The sequence below is a fragment of the Salvia splendens genome, chromosome 4, assembly GCF_004379255.2.
Source record: "Salvia splendens isolate huo1 chromosome 4, SspV2, whole genome shotgun sequence".
Classification (NCBI taxonomy): domain Eukaryota; kingdom Viridiplantae; phylum Streptophyta; class Magnoliopsida; order Lamiales; family Lamiaceae; genus Salvia; species Salvia splendens.
The window spans coordinates 13,846,589-13,863,465 of record NC_056035.1 but is presented as its reverse complement, the minus strand read 5'-3'; the positions used below and the strand labels follow the sequence as shown (position 1 = coordinate 13,863,465).

General features: G+C 37.2%; 3 protein-coding genes across 3 annotated transcripts; 2 read left to right on the top strand and 1 right to left on the bottom strand.

The window, feature by feature from the left end:
• Nucleotides 1-2,446: 2,446 nt before the first annotated feature.
• On the top strand, nt 2,447-3,865 carry LOC121800697 (protein FAR1-RELATED SEQUENCE 5-like). Its single transcript, XM_042200214.1, has one exon. It carries the CDS (start codon nt 2,447-2,449, stop codon nt 3,863-3,865), a length of 1,419 nt encoding a protein of 472 aa, XP_042056148.1.
• Nucleotides 3,866-7,307: 3,442 nt separating this feature from the next.
• LOC121800696 lies at nt 7,308-8,724 on the bottom strand. Its single transcript, XM_042200213.1, has 3 exons — nt 8,610-8,724; nt 7,784-8,508; nt 7,308-7,664 (listed from the first exon to the last, which is right to left on the bottom strand). The coding sequence occupies exons 1-3, from the start codon at nt 8,722-8,724 to the stop codon at nt 7,308-7,310; spliced, it is 1,197 nt and encodes a 398-aa protein (XP_042056147.1).
• Nucleotides 8,725-13,240: 4,516 nt separating this feature from the next.
• Nucleotides 13,241-16,397, top strand: LOC121798705 (FT-interacting protein 1-like). The gene is made up of 2 exons (XM_042197837.1): nt 13,241-14,471; nt 14,590-16,397. Exons 1-2 carry the CDS (start codon nt 13,411-13,413, stop codon nt 15,881-15,883), a joined length of 2,355 nt encoding a protein of 784 aa, XP_042053771.1. The 5' UTR covers nt 13,241-13,410; the 3' UTR covers nt 15,884-16,397.
• Nucleotides 16,398-16,877: the final 480 nt, after the last annotated feature.

Here is a 16,877-nt window from a genome sequence, read left to right as displayed (position 1 = left end):
CACCATCTGTATATGTATTTAAAACACAAAATTCATACTTACTTTCTTTAATGGGGTTACATTCTATAATCTAATTGTGATAAAAAAGTGTAGTTCATGAAACTTATACTCCATAATTAATGGGTTTCAATTCTCTATGTATACGGATGTAGAATATATAGTATTATATTTGTTTTGTTTCATTTGCAAATACATCTTTCAAACTCTTTAAGGTAAACTTCGGAGGAATTGAATTTTTCATGATAGTGTCATACCAGTGCTCTATCGAAATGGCTTAAATTTAAAGTCTTGTTATATTGATAGATTTATCATTTTCCTATTTCAATCCAAATATACGGGTTTGTTAAAATAATTTAACCATAATTAATCAGTGATCCCCTCTTAGGATAGTGATCAATATATAACTAATCTTAAGTGTATAACTAGAGAACAAATCTCAGCCACACATCTTAATGGAATAAATATTATTTATTTTAATTATAGAAAATATGCTGAGGGTATTTTAGGAAATTACAATCTAAAATTGAAACATGCGATTTTACGCGATCTGTGATCCTTTCAAACATTACAATCTATAATTTCCAAATCTGCGATCCTTTTTTCCTTCCAAATTCTGCGATCCTTTCTTCCCTTCCAAATCTGATTGAATTCGTGATCGAGTTCAATTCTGATTACTTCATTCGTTATTCAATCTGTTCATCATCATCTTTTGATCGAATTCAATTCTGAATTCAATTCTGATTCATTCATTCATTCCACGTGATTCAATTCGTTATTCAATCTGTTCATCGCTATTCAAATCCATGGATTCAATCATCAGATCGCACGAAGTTTATTTTGATTCTGATTCATCATCTTCAGGCGAGGAATCTGAGAATTCTACAGGTAATCAATATTCCTACTGTTGCTTAATTTTAATATACAATATTTTCGTGTATTGTGATTATGAAAACCGTAGTTTATGTGGTTAGATTTATTGTTGTTTCAGTGATGTTATGTGATTATGAAAACCATATGGCCTTTGTATTATGTTTACATGGTTAAATTTATAGATGTTTTGCAAATAAGAGTGAAGTGAAATTAGAATAAGAGTGATGTATGTTCTGAACAAGAGTGAAGTATTTTGTGAAACAGAGTGATGTGTATTTGTGAACAAAAGTGCAGTGTATTCTGAATAAGATTGATGTGGTATGTGACCAAGAGTGAAGTGCTGTCTGAACAAGAGTGATGTAATATGTGAACAATAGTGAAGTATATTCTGAACAAGAGTGCTGTGTTTTTTTTACAGTGGTTTACGTACCAAAATGCCCCGATGAATTGAAACCAAAAATTGGGCAATGTTTCATGACACTTGATCGTGCTTTGGACTTCTACAACAATTATGCTCGATATGTTGGATTTGACACCCGTAAAAAGGGATCGAAAAAGGAAAAAGATGTCACTACTTGGATTTACGTGGTGTGTAGCCGAGAAGGTACGCAACAAAGAAAGAGTGAACAATCTGAGTTGAAACGCAAGCGTTCTTCTATTAAATGCTATTGCAATGCTAAAGTGTCTTGGAAGTATATTATGGGTGTTGGTTATGTTATACAAAGTTTCGTTGAAGAACATAATCACGAGATGGTTGAGGGACGCCATAAGCGTTTTATGAATTTGAACCGCAATTTGGATTTAGTCCATCAGAAATTCATCCTCGATTGTGCTAATGCAAACATTGGTCCAACTTTAAGTTTTAGCTTACTTAAAGAAGTGCTTGGTGGATTAGATTATGTAGGGTATACACTTTTAGAAGTGCGCAACTATAGACGTGACCTTAGAGCATACGTGGAAGGAGCTGATGCACAGATGTTATTGAATGAGATGCGAAGGAAGAAGGAGCTGTGTAGTGCATTTACATATGAGTTTGAGGTCAACTCAAAGGATAGGCTGACATGATTGTTTTGGTGTGATCCTACTGCCAGAAGAAACTACCATTTATATGGTGATATTGTGTCGTTTGATACGACATACTCAACCAATAGGTATGTGCACACTAATTACTATTTTGTTAAATTGTTTTTGTTAAATTTGTTCATTACAGTAAAATTAGAATAACAGTGATGTGTTTTGTGAATAATAGTGAAGTATTTGCTGAACAAGAGTGATGTATTTTGTGAACAAGAGTGAAGTGGTTTCTTAACAAGAGTGATGTATTTTTCTGCATGCTTAGAGTGAATTGTTTTTCATTACAGGTATACATTCATTAATGTAGAGTTAATTGTTCAGTGAAGTTTATTGTTCATTACAGTAAAATCAGAATCAGAGTGATGTGTTTTGTGAACAAGAGTGAAGTGTTCTCTGAACAAGAGTGATGTACTTTGTGAACAAGAGTGAAGTTGTTTCTGAACAAGAGTGATGTACTTTTTCTGCATGCTTATATTGAATTGTTTTTCATTTTAGGTACTGTATGATATTTGCTCCTTTTACGGGCAAGGATAATCATGGTCGCCCTGTGACATTTGCTGCTGGCCTTTTATCCAAGGAAAATGCCAACTCCTTTTCATGGTTATTTAACCAATTTGTAAAGTGTATGGGTGTGGCTCCCAAACTCATTGTAACGGACCAAGACTTAGGAATGAAAGTTGCTGTTGAGGAGATCCTTGTCAATACAAGACACCGGTGGTGTATGTGGCACGTTATGAATAAAGTTGCTGACAAATTGCCAAAGAACATGCTTGGTAGTGAACAATTAAAGAAGGAGCTGAATGCATGTGTATGGTCAGAGTTGATAGAACCTGATGCATTTGAGGAAACTTGGCATGCTATAATGGAAAGATATGGGCTGGCCAATAATGTCTGGTTTTCATCAATGTTTGCATCGAGAAGATTTTGGGTTCCAGCCTTCTTCCGTGATTTTCCGATGAGTTCGTTGATAAAGACAACTTCTATATCCGAGTCGCAGAATAGCTTCTTCAAAAGGTACTCAAAGTCTCGGGCTAACCTTATGCAATTTTATATGAACTTTAATCATGCTCTGGAGACTGAAAGAAGTAATAGTGCAAAGCTTGAATACTATGATTCAACAAAAGTGCCTATTTTGCGAACAGGATTGGAAATCGAGAAACATGCATCGACGATATATAGTTGTAGTGCTTTTAATGAAATTCAAGATGAGATAGTATATGCATGTTTCTCTTTGTCTTGTACAACTCTAGGAGTGTCTACCAGTAGAGATATTGAAGTATATGACATAAAGGACAAGGATTCAAACTCATGGACAGTGTCTTACTCCATTGGTGATGACACATATTTGTGTGGATGCAAAAAATTTGAAAGGCTTGGTTTATTGTGCAGCCATATATTTTGTGTGTTGAAATATAATTTTGTTAAGCTGATACCCGAGAAGTTGTGTGGAGGAAGATGGTTGAAGTCTCAGTTTGTGAAGCCAATACATGGAGGTTTTTGTGATGATCAAGAAATACACCTTGTTGTGGACAAGAAGAAGATTGCATATAAAAACTTGTATGCATTATTCATTGAAACAGCACAAAGCATTGAAGGGGACATTGATAAGATCAATACATTCGCTGCAATTATTGAAGAAGGTAAGAAGCAGCTTCTTGGAGAAGGTGTTGTTTTGTCTTCCACACAGAAGAGAGCAATGATTGAGAACTTCTATGGCTCACATGTTCCGACCAATATTGAAGTTCATCCTCCTGATGTTGTTAGTACAAAGGGAAGTGGAAGTAGGCATAAATCGAAGAAGGAGGCAGCACTGAAGTTAGCAAATAAACCAGGCCGAAAGTGTGGAATCTGTTATGAGATTGGACACCATGATTCTAGGAACTGCAAAAAGGTTCACGAGAAGGCAAACCAGAGGCAATGAGGATTTGAATAGTAATAGTTCACTTTGTAGCATTTTTAGAGCACTAATGATTCATTTTGTTACACTTTTCAGTGAATTTTATCTCAATGCAAACTTGTTTTTTGTGTTAAGTTCAGTGGCAGTAAGTGTTCAGAATACACTTCACTCTTGTTCATAACATACATCACTATTGTTTACAAAACACTTCACTCATGTTCAGAAAACACTTCACTATTGTTTACGAAAGACATCATTCTTGTTCAGCAAACGTATCACTCTTGTTCACAAATCAATTCACTCTTGTTCACAAACTACTTCACTATTATTATGATTTCACTTCACTGTTATTTGCAAAACAACTATAAATACAACCATGTAATCATAATACAAATAGACACAACTCAGCAGTAAGTGTTCAGAATACACTTCACTCTTGTTCATAATACACATCATTATTGTTCACAAAACACTTCACTCATGTTCACAAAACACTTCACTCTTGTTTACGAAACACATCATTCTTGTTCAGAAAACGTATCACTCTTGTTCACAAATCACTTCACTCTTGTTCACAAACTACTTCACTATTATTCTGATTTCACTTCACTGTTATTTGCAAAACAACTATAAATACAACCATGTAAACATAATACAAATAGATACAACACAACAGTGAATTAAATAGTAAACAAGATATTAATGTACAAAAAGTACTTGCTATTGAATTTAAATGAAGTTTTCTACAATCGTTCATGATCGCTTGAATTTTACAATCATTTTTTCCACATCTATTTCATTTGTTTTCCCATATTCTTCAAAATGTTTCGATACTAGTGGCAAGTTTTTCACTGCCTCTTGGTTCTTTTCAGACAATAATAGTGCGCTGCAATACTTTGCTCTAAGCCTTTGGAGTATTCCCTTGCTTCTTGCAGTTAATCCACACTTCCAATCTTGTGCACGCTCGCCATGATAACATTCCAAATGCCGCATCAAAAAAACACCACAATCTTCTGCATTTGATGTTGTTCTCCAAGGCATTTTGAGCCTTACTATGCTCACATCGTGTATTGAATTGCTTTGGTTGTGATACCCCATTTTTGTCAAATAATGACAAAAATACAATCTCTGCAATATATCATTATGAATATCAGAAGTGGTTTAGTATAAAGAGTACTATACTTCACTGTAATCACAAAAATACTTCACTATATATCGTGTATACTTACCACATTTGCAGGTATGCTACCGTATTTGATTGTTATGTCCTCATCGTCAGCATTCTTCGAATTGTCAATCAGTACTATACTTCTAGTACTGAATCTGAAGCATATGACATAGTAATGTTCTGCAGCACATATTGGAAAGAAGACCTACATAGATAATAATAATAATAATTTCAGAATAAAAACAATTAGTGAACATAACAAAGAATCAACTGTGTTCAGTATTTACCAAATCTACATCACTCCATTTGAAATGTGGAATTTGTTCAACCTCATTTTGTAAATTGTCACAGAATCTATCAATTAGAGTCATGATGTCGACCCTATCAGACCGGTGAACAACTGTATACAGCTGAAAGATGAGACAAGTCAAATCAGAATGTGACTGAAGTGTTTGGTAAATAAGAGTGATGTGTTCTGTGAACAGGAGTGAAGTGTGTGCTGAACAAGAGTGAAGTGTTTTATGAACAAGAGTGAAGTGAAATCAGAATATAGTGCATATATACTTATGAAGTTTAAATATCATATAAAAATTTATATTTTTCTTACAGTTGGGTATGTTGTGAAAAACAGGCGCCTTGATGAAGATAGAGCCCTGTATTCTTCCATATTATTCAAATAAGAAGCCCATGCGTTGATCACACCCACCTCTATTAGCGTATGTGGCAATAGTGAACATAATTCCCTTTTTGTTACCATTGTGACATTATCATCATACACTATCATGTCCCTGTTCAAATATGTGTGTGTGTTAGCACATTCTTTGTATATTTTTCTTTTAAATCTGAACTATAATATAAATCTTACTCATGTGATTCATATGTCGTCATAATCCACAAAAAGACTTTTGATTCCTTCAAGTTGAACCTGGTTTTGGCCTGAACCACCCTTTCATGGAATGGAGATTTCAATGAAGCTGATATTTTCTTCTCAGCTTTTGACCGTATCTCCATTTGTTCTTCAATCCTAGTAGTTTCCTGTCAGGGCAAGAATGATATGAAAACTTCACTGTATAAGACATATATTTCACTTGATGTTTGTTAAAAATGTTGGTGAATATATGAGATATATCATTGTTTAACACTTACCACGTCCGGATTGTAAACTACTAATTCGGTAGAAGGATTTTTGCCAAAGACATTCAACTCTGATTGAACACAATCATCATCAGCATATATCTCCATGCATGCTTCTATTGCAGATGCAATTTGGGCATCCACAATGTCGTCCTATTATCATAATAAGAAATGAAAACACATCACTATCATTCTGATTTCAGTTCACTCTTGTTCACAAAAACACATCACTATTATTCTGATTTCAGTTCATTCTTGTTCACAACACACTTCACTCTTATTCACAAAACACTTCACTATTGTTCACAAAACACTTCACTCTTATTCAGAACATACTTCACTCTTGTTCACAAAAACACATCACTATTATTCTGATTTCAGTTCATTCTTGTTCACAACACACTTCACTCTTATTCACAAAACACTTCACTATTGTTCACAAAACACTTCACTCTTATTCAGAACATACTTCACTCTTGTTCACAAAAACACATCACTATTATTCTGAATTCAGTTCACTCTTGTTCAGAAAACACTTCCCTCTTGTTCACAAACTACTTCACTCTTTTTCAGAAAACACTTCACTAGACACATGCAACACAGAAACCATGAAACACGCGAAGCAATTTTTTATACCTTCAGCTGTGTGTTTTGTGATGTTGCTTTAGCTACATCTTCATAACATTCATTTGTTTCCTGCAAATAGTGAAATGTGATATAACATAAGAATAAAAACTCAAAAAGTAAATAAATATTATGCATTAGTACAAAACATAATACAAATTGTTTTAAGTTCACTCTGAATCAAATGTGATAATATACAACAGACCAGAATCAAATTGTTTAAAATATCCATGGTTTCTGTTCCAAATCGCCAACTTACTGATTTCTTTCCCAAATTAACATCAGGCAAAATTGATGTGCCTTCATTCACTAATTTGCATTTTTCATCATGGGCTTCCATCATTTTTTCCATGAGCTGAATCCATTCTGGATCATCTTCTTGATCCTCTTCCATAGCTTGTGTCATGTTTTCCATTGGCTTAGACACAGCTTGATCCCCTTCATCAACCTCCACACCAACCATCTTCAGTGCATTTATAGCTGCAATTTTGAAGCAGTTGGTTTCATTGGTATTTGCCGGAGCATCCTTTATATACCTCATCATTTTAGTAACAGCATCTGCAGCCTCCCTAATTGATCTTTTAATTTCATCAGATGAAGGAACTTGATCACTTGAAGGGGGGCTTCATCAGTAGCAGGGGGGGCTTCATCAGGTAAAGGAGCTTCATCAGTTGAAGGGACAGAGGTGTTGACAGTTATTGAATACTTGTTGGCATATAAAGATTCAATGGAGACAGGATCGATGATACATTCTATGTTTCCTCTTCCAATGGTGCCTCCATTATCGAATTCCATCTGTCCTCTCTCCTTAAGAATGGATTCTGTCCAGTTCCGGACAGTTGGGAATCTTCTAACCACGAGTCTTGTTCTGTAGACAACCCTATCTACATAGCATGCCTGCAAAAACAGATCAATAATAAATTGCATTACAAGGACTTCACTCTTAGTATGATTATACATCACTCTTATTCTGTATTTACTTCACTATAAAGCAGTGGTTAAAATAGAAAACTTACCAATAGAAAAGTGATTGGTCCAGTGAATGGAGTGGATTTGTTCTTGCGTTTCCAGCTATCATGTGTTGTGATTAGTGTATCCAACACATAGCTGCACCAATTGTACTGCCTCACGTTTGAAATGTTGCCAATATCATCCAAGATACGGCCAAGACAATTTCCGTTGGCAGTTGGGGAGATCAGAACATTGTCCAACAGAATAAGAAATATTTTCTTAAACCACTCACCACCTTCTGGATCACTATCAAGCTGCTCTTGCAAATCAGCTGGAGTTATTGCTTTCCTATTCTTAGCCTCTACAATTGTCTTCATCACATCATTCATCACATGCTTCTTTTGACTTTTAATCATCAACTCTCCTCTTGGCAGTCCCAAAGTAGCATACACATCCTCCTCAGTGATGTGCAATGGTTGATCATCAACAAGTTTTATTCTGGAGCAGTTGTCATGATTAAAATTTTCCAGTAGTGAAAATGCCATGTCAGCAGGAATGTATCGTATCTTCAAATGTACAAGCTGTCCAAAACCCATGTCTTCCAGAGCAGCTAGTTGTTTGGAGTTCATTTTCTCAATGGCATCCACCAGAACTTTCACCCCTATCTTAATGACCAATTTAGGTCTTCTGATTTTACAAGTAATAGATTTATCACTGCTTGCTTTAGCCTGTTTCTTTCTGGCAGGCATTTCAGGTTCGTCGATGCATTGTACCCTCCCACGCTTTGAGGCTGGAAGACATACAAGAAAATTGATCAAATTCATGAATACACACTTAATATAGCTCAACATTAATGACTATGCCCAATACAAAAATAATTAAATAACTCACTCTCTGGTTTCTGCATATCATGTTGCTTTTTGGACCTTATTTCAACATCCTGTTGTTTTTTTATCCTCATTTCAGTTGTACGTGCAGCACCTTGTTGCACTCTATCTTCACCCATCTGAGCCCTTTTTTCGGCTGCAATAATTTCATGGATATGAGGAAAAAAATCAATATAGCAAAAAATCAGACACATCACACTTGTTCACAAAACACATCACTCTTATTCTGATTTCACTTCACTCTTGTTCACAAAACACTTCACTCTTGTTCTCAAAACACTTCACTCTTGTTCAGAAAACGCATCATTCTTGTTTACAAAAGGTATCACTCTTGTTCAGAAAAGACTACACTCTTGTTCAGGAAAAACTTCACTATTCTTCAAAAAACACATCACTCTTGTTCACAAAAACACATGACCTTGTTCACAAAAACACTTCACTCTTGTTCAGAAAACACTTCACTCTTGTTCAGCACACACTTCACTCTTGTTCAGAAAACACTTCACTCTTGTTCAGAAAACACTTCACCCTTGTTCACGAAACACATCACTATTATTCTGATTCTTTTTCACAATATACATCACTCTTGTTCACAAAATGCTTCACTCTTATTCACAAAACACTTCACTCTTATTCACAAAACACTTCACTCTTATTTGCAAAACAACTATAAATCTAACGATGTAAACATAATACAAAGGCCATACGGTTTTCATAATCACTTAACATCAATGAAACTACTATTAATCTAAACACAGAAACAACTGTTTTCATATTCACTTAACATCAGTGAAACAACTATAAATCTAAACACACAAATAGCAGTTGTCATAAATCTAAACAACTATAAAGACTACACTCTTGTTCAGGAAAAACTTCACTATTCTTCAAAAAACACATCACTCTTGTTCACAAAAACACATCACCTTGTTCACTAAAACATTTCACTCTTGTTCAGAAAACACTTCACTCTTGATCAGAAAACACTTCACTCTTGTTCACGAAACACATCACTATTATTCTGATTTCAGTTCACTCTTGTTCACAAAACACTTCACTCTTGTTCAGAAAACACTTCACTCTTGTTCAGAAAACACTTCACTCTTTTTTTCAGAACAACTATAAATCTAACCATGTAAACGTAATACAAAGGCCATATGGTTTTCATAATCACTGAACACCAGTGAAACAACAATAAATCTTACTACAGAAACTACGGTTTTCATAATTACTTAACATCAGTGAAACAACTATAAATCTAAACACAGAAACTACGGTTTTCATATTCACAACAAACGAAGATATTGTATATTAAAATTAATAAATAGTAGGAATGACTCACGGTTCGAGCCTGAGTGAAGTGAAACGGAACTTCCGGTTGTTTTTTTCTTTGTTCGTTCGAAAGCTACAAAGAATACAAATCTAAATCAGATCTAAAATAAAACCTAGAAATGATTGTTAATCAGTAGGAAACTTACTTTTCGAAAAATCCTTTTGATTTGTATCCATTTGTTTGACAAAGTAGTTGATGCTGACGAGTTGAATGCGGTTTAATCGGCGACGGCGACGGCGACGGCTTGAATGCGGTTGAGTCGGCGATTTTCGACGGATTGAACAGAGGAGAACGAGAGAGACGAATTGAATCGGCGCGAATTTCTGAATGACCAACACAATTTTGGATTTAATTCGATGGTGTAATGACAATAATACCCCTGACTTGTTATTATGGAGTACATTTGTGATTGAGTGAGCTAATATGTCATCAAATTCGAAAATTACTATTAGCCATTGATTTTTTTGATCTTGTGGCTATTATTTGTTCTCTAGTTATTTGGTTAAGGGGTGTTTGCCATAGATCATGACCCTCCTCTCTTATATCATATAGAAGTTGATGAGTTTCATTCTACAATTAAAGGAATAACACATGAGATTTATATGATACTCCTAATAACATCATTTATTTGAATATGTATAATTTTTTTGTTTTCATTTTACTAACACCCTCCGTCCTAATGTTTATTGTACTTGGTTTTGTTTCATTTGCTAACAAGGCGCACCTTGATTGTTATAAAGTTGATCTACTCCATTTGTATTACATATTGACAAATGAAACGCAAACTTGATCAAATATGTATTTCAAATACTTTTCGGATATTTCAATAATGCTTTTGTCAATTTATAGTAAATTAGGCATCTTAATTTTTTCAATAGTAAAAAATCAAAATCATACCCTAGCATGTTTATTAACAATTTTTTGTCCGAATAGTTTTTTTGGTCAATGTATTCCTGGACTCTGAATAGTCAAAAGAATTGAGAGTCTCATCTGCTGCAAAGTGAAAAGAATCAAGTAGGCCAGGTAATTCGGTCGGATCGGTCAGAACCGAACCGAAAACACAGTTAACCGAGCCCAAGCCTAACCGAGACTGAAGCACCGGAACCGAAACCGAATTGGCCACTAAAAATTCCTACCTTGGCCACCACTTGCGCTGCATTGCGGTTTTAGTGTTTAATCGGTTCTTTAATTTAATAATCGGTTAAACCGAGACATGCAGAATTTGGAACCGAATATAATCGATAACCGAATGGGGCGGTTCTCGGTTAACCGACTAACCGATGACCGAATTATCAGCCCTAAAAGAATGATATACCAAAACGAATAGAAGAGAGTGTTAGATCTAATCTAAAATACATTATGAATGCCGAACCCAGAATGTTGAAGGCTCTATGTCAAACTCGGCCTAACTTGTTGGCCCATCACTTGTCGGCCCATCATACTAGCAATATTTTCTAAAGGATTCTAAACATATTAATAACTTTAAAATCCATAATTTTCAATGAATAAACGCTTCATTTAATCTTGGATTTTCTGATCATTTAAAATGGAAAGAGTTTTGAAGTAGTATGATATTTGGACTTATTGAACATTGGAACGAAATAATTGAGGCATATATAATTAAATCTAAGTAATTGAGGCATCAAAGCATCTATCTATATATAATTAAATTATACAACGAAATAAGAGAATCGATTGTGATTTTTTAGTGAAGAAAGTATTATGCGCCGCTCAAAGTTGATGTAGAAGAAGAATAAAGGACAAAAGCATCTTTTATGAGCCTTCTTCTTGACTAATGCTACGAATCTACGAAAGCTAAAATGGTAACACATTTTCAAATTTGATCTAGTGATTTAAGAATCTTCAAAAGGCTTAAAATGGAACTCATTCCAAGTGGACATTTGTATTATTTGAGTAATTGAGTCAACTAGAACATCTCACGCATGAGACGGAAAAAAATATTCATCCAAGTAATAATATGAAAATAATAACTATGCTGCCTTATTTTTCCAAAAAATAAATCTGATTGCATTTACAAGATTGCCACGAATTTCGCGATATAAATAATTATCGAAATAGTGTAAATTACATTATTGCGCAATTTACACAAAATTTGCAAAATTGTAAATTAATGTAATTATTGCATTTTTAAGTCTTTTTAAAAGTCTAGTTTTTTTTTCTTCACATTTTTATTTTCATGGTGAGTTTTATTATACAGTAGTACTATATATTTAGATCTATCTAAAATAAGATATTGCCATATATAGTACTCCATGCTACTCCCCTCATGCTATATGCAGTACATTCTTCATCCCATAAAAATATAGAATTTGAGAAATACGCAAGTATTAATGTGAAATTAGTAAAATATGAAGGAAATAAAAAAGTATATTGAAATATTATTTATAAAGAATGAAGTACATAACATTAGAAATTTTCTTTTATCAAAAATAGAAGTTTGACTAATTTTAGAAAACAGAACAATATAGCAAAAATTGTCTATTTTTGCCTTTATGAGAATGGATGGAGTATATTTTTAATAAAACCACATTTTACCTCCCATAAAATTAATCTACTTTATATTTTTGAAAATATTTTCATCACACATTACACTACTAATAAGATGTCTCGATGTTCAATAATACTGTACTTCAATTAGTTTTATCTTTCTCTCTTATACTTTAATTTTGAATTAAAATCCATATCTTTTCCAAAGTCTTTATTTTTAAAGACAAATAGAGTATTAATCGAGTTGAGTGAGTGTGCTAACTAATTTACAATAATAACTAATAACTTTCAATTATGTGTATTAAAATTATCAACACAAAGACATAATTAAATCAATACAACATGTAAATTTAAATATCAATACAAAGACATAATTTATCAACACAAGAAAGATTGATAAATTTATATCTTTGTGTTGATATTTTTAACATACAAAATTGATATTTAGTTATTATTGTAAAAAATTTAGTATTTGATCACACACCTTAATTGATATTTGATAGTTGATACTATGTGGAACAACCAAAGTAAAAAAAAAAATAGAGGGGTTAAAGAGATATGGGAACAAAAATAGAAAATTTAAAATAATGTTTTTCTAGTCAGTATTTCATTGCGTTGTGCTTGTGCATGCATTATCAGTCATCTTAGACAATTTTTTGAATTGGATCACAAAAATTACTGTAACGAGATCATTCAAGAAATCTAGTACGTACTCCAGTGTAAAATTTGTCAGTGGGGAATTTGAAGATACAAAAAACTGCATTAGCATTGTAGAATAGAGAATCTGGTGTCCGCCGCTTTAGCCCCCCCTTCCTTAGCTACCAAGAATTAGCATAATGCTGCACCACTGATTATGCTCTCTCTGCCAACAACTATGTTGTAGCCTTTCACTTACTTCTACTTTCCAACCATCATTAAAACCAAACATTTCCTCTCATACCAATCAATTTTTCATTTACACGCCATGACCACCCCATCTCCCGCGACCAACCGAGACGACTACAAGATCAAGGACACGAAGCCGCAGCTGGGCGAGCGGTGGCCCCACGGCGGCGTGCGCGGCGGCGGAGGCTGGATCACCAGCGACAGGCTGACTAGCACCTACGATCTCGTGGAGCAGACCTACTACCTCTACGTCCGCGTCGTCAAGGCCCAGAACCTCCCCCCCAACCCTGTCACCGGCAACTGTGACCCCTACGTTGAGGTCAAGCTCGGCAACTACAAGGGCAAAACTCAGCACTTCGAGAAGAAGATCAGCCCCGAATGGAACCAGGTGTTCGCCTTCGCAAAGGAGAAGATGCAGTCCTCCTCCGTCGAAGTCTACGTCAGAGACAGAGAGATGGTCGCCAAAGACGACTATCTCGGAAAAGTCGTCTTCGATCTCAACGAAGTCCCCACCAGAGTCCCCCCGGACAGCCCCCTCGCCCCTCAGTGGTACCGCCTGGAGAATCGCCGCGGCGAGACCAAGGTCAGAGGGGAAGTCATGCTGGCCGTGTGGATGGGGACGCAGGCCGACGAGGCCTTCCCGGAGGCTTGGCACTCCGATGCCAGCTCTGTCACGGGGGAGGGTGTTTTCAGCGTGAGGTCCAAGGTGTACGTTTCGCCTAAGCTGTGGTACATTCGGGTTAACGTGATCGAGGCTCAGGATGTGGAGTGGGAGGATAAGAGCCAGCCCTCTCAGGTTTTGGTGAAGGCTCAAGTTGGGAATCAGATGCTCAAGACTAAAATATGTGCCACTGGGGGGAATAGTCCGTTCTGGAATGAGGATTTGGTGTTTGTGGCGGCGGAGCCTTTTGAGGAGCAGTTGGTGATGGTGGTTGAGAACAAGACGAAAGCGAACAAGGATGAAGCTGTCGGGAGGCTGAGCTTGCCTTTGGGGAAGCTGGAGAAGCGTCTGGATCATAGGCCGGTGCATTCGCAGTGGTACAACCTTGAGAAGTTCGGGTTCGGGGCTCTCGAGGGTGACAAGAGGAAGATAAACAAGTTCTCCACTAGGATCCACCTCCGAGTCTGCCTTGAAGGAGGGTACTGTAGTCTTTACCATTTTGATAACATGATAGAAATTCATAGATTTCCAGTTTCGATCCTCTTTTTAAACTCATTCTGATATTGTTCTAGTTATTTTTGTTTCATTTGCCAATAGGTACCACGTGTTGGATGAGTCGACAATGTATATCAGCGACCAGAGGCCCACTGCTAGGGAGCTCTGGAAGCAGCCCATTGGGATACTAGAGCTCGGGGTGCTCAGTGCCCAGGGGCTGGCCCAGAATGGCAACGCGTACTGCGTTGCCAAATACGGGCATAAATGGGTGAGGACAAGGACCATACTGCAGAGCAGCAGCCCCAAATGGAACGAGCAGTATATATGGGAGGTTTACGACCCCTGCACGGTAGTCACCCTGGCTGTTTTTGACAACTGCCATCTCGGTGGCAACGACAAGCCTTCCGGGGCGAGGGACTCCCGAATCGGTAAGATACGGATCAGACTATCCACCTTGGAAACTGATAAGATCTACACCCACTCCTACCCACTACTCACTCTTCACCCCACCGGTTTGAAGAAAATGGGAGAGTTGCAACTCGCATTTAGATTCACTTGTCTCTCATTAGCTCATTTACTCTACCTATACACCCAGCCCTTACTACCTAAAATGCACTACATCCATCCTTTCACAATCAGCCAACTCGACAGCCTCCGGTTCCAGGCCATGACCATCGTTGCCTCGCGCCTAGGCAGGGCCGAGCCGCCCCTCAGAAAGGAGGTGGTCGAGCACATGCTGGACGTGGACTCCCACATGTGGAGCATGCGGCGGAGCAAGGCCAATTTCTTCAGAATTGTGTCTCTGTTTTCAGGGCTAATCGCTCTGAGCAAGTGGCTGGGGCAGGTCTGCGAGTGGAAGAATCCGATCACGACGGTGCTAGTGCACCTCCTGCTCTGCATCCTGATATGCTACCCGGAGCTGATCCTCCCGACTACATTTCTCTACATGTTCCTGATCGGGCTGTGGAACTTCAGGGCGCGGCCGCGGCACCCTCCGCACATGGACCCGAAGCTGTCGTGGGCGGAGGCGGTGGTCCAGGACGAGCTGGATGAGGAGTTCGACACGTTCCCGACGTCCAAGGCGGAGGCGGTGGTGAGAATGAGGTATGACCGGCTTCGGAGCGTGGCGGGGAGGGTGCAGACGGTGGTGGGGGATCTGGCGACGCAGTGCGAGAGATTGATCGGATTGCTGAGCTGGAGGGATCCGAGGGCTACGGCGATATTTGTGGTGTTGTGCTTGGTTGCAGCAGTGGCTCTGTATATAACTCCTTGCAAGATTGTGGTGATGTTGGCGGGGTTTTATTGGCTGAGGCATCCAAGGTTTAGGAGTAAGATGCCTTCCGCGCCTAGTAACTTCTTCCGCCGCCTGCCCGCCCGGGCTGATTGCATGCTCTAACTTCACCTCTTTACACTCTCTTCTTTTCTTTGCTTTTTTTTTTGGGTGCGGAGGATACCTGATTATTGAATCTTTAATACACTACTTATTAATTTAATGGGATACAATACATAATAAAGGTATTCCGATTAACTTCCATGTGCCACGTGGCAGAAGCCGTTTGTCCTTAACTCACAGGAAGTGGAACTAAAAAAAATAAAGGCAAACAAATAGTAATATGGTGGAGACATGGCTGATGGCAGGGATAACATTTTCTCTCTGAGTTATTCACTAATGCCTTTTCAAATCTTTAAGCAACCGAATTCTATCTACCACTTTTGGAAATTCTGCTTTCATATGACTTCATTATTTGTTTTTTTATTTATGTAATGCCTAAAACCAATATTCCCATACATGTAATCAAGAACACCAACTCGTGATTTTAGTCCAAGTTTTTGTGTAATTTTAAGATCTTGTATATTTTGCTTAGCTTCATGTATAGATTCTCACATTAACACGGATGTGATTTTAGTTTTTGAATAGCTTCGAAAACAGATTTTTGCTAACCAAATGGTCAGGGATTGATACTTGCTTTTTGGGTATGGAGGAGTTTTAAATCCTTGGGTCAGCTGTCCCACCCATTGAGGTGCCTACAAATTACCAAAAGAGAGAAATTGTGATGATCACCTCAACAACCTAGAAATGTGGTTTCAGGAACTTGAGTCTGACATCGGGGCATTGAAAAGACAAATAGTGCACATAAAAAAGATGGGTGACAAAGGCAGAAGCAAGCTTCATGGACCCTGATGAACAGCGAAGGGCTATGGTGTTGTGATGTTCGCAACAAAACTCAGTTTGAGAAAGGCCACATAAATCTTGTTCTGTTATATAGGAGTACTTATATAGCAAAGGGGTAGTATACATACATATGGTGGCTCTAGGTACATCCCAAGTCTTTGGAGCTGCAAAATGCAGGGGTTTGATTCAAATTCAAGACCAAATCTGAGCAAGTATC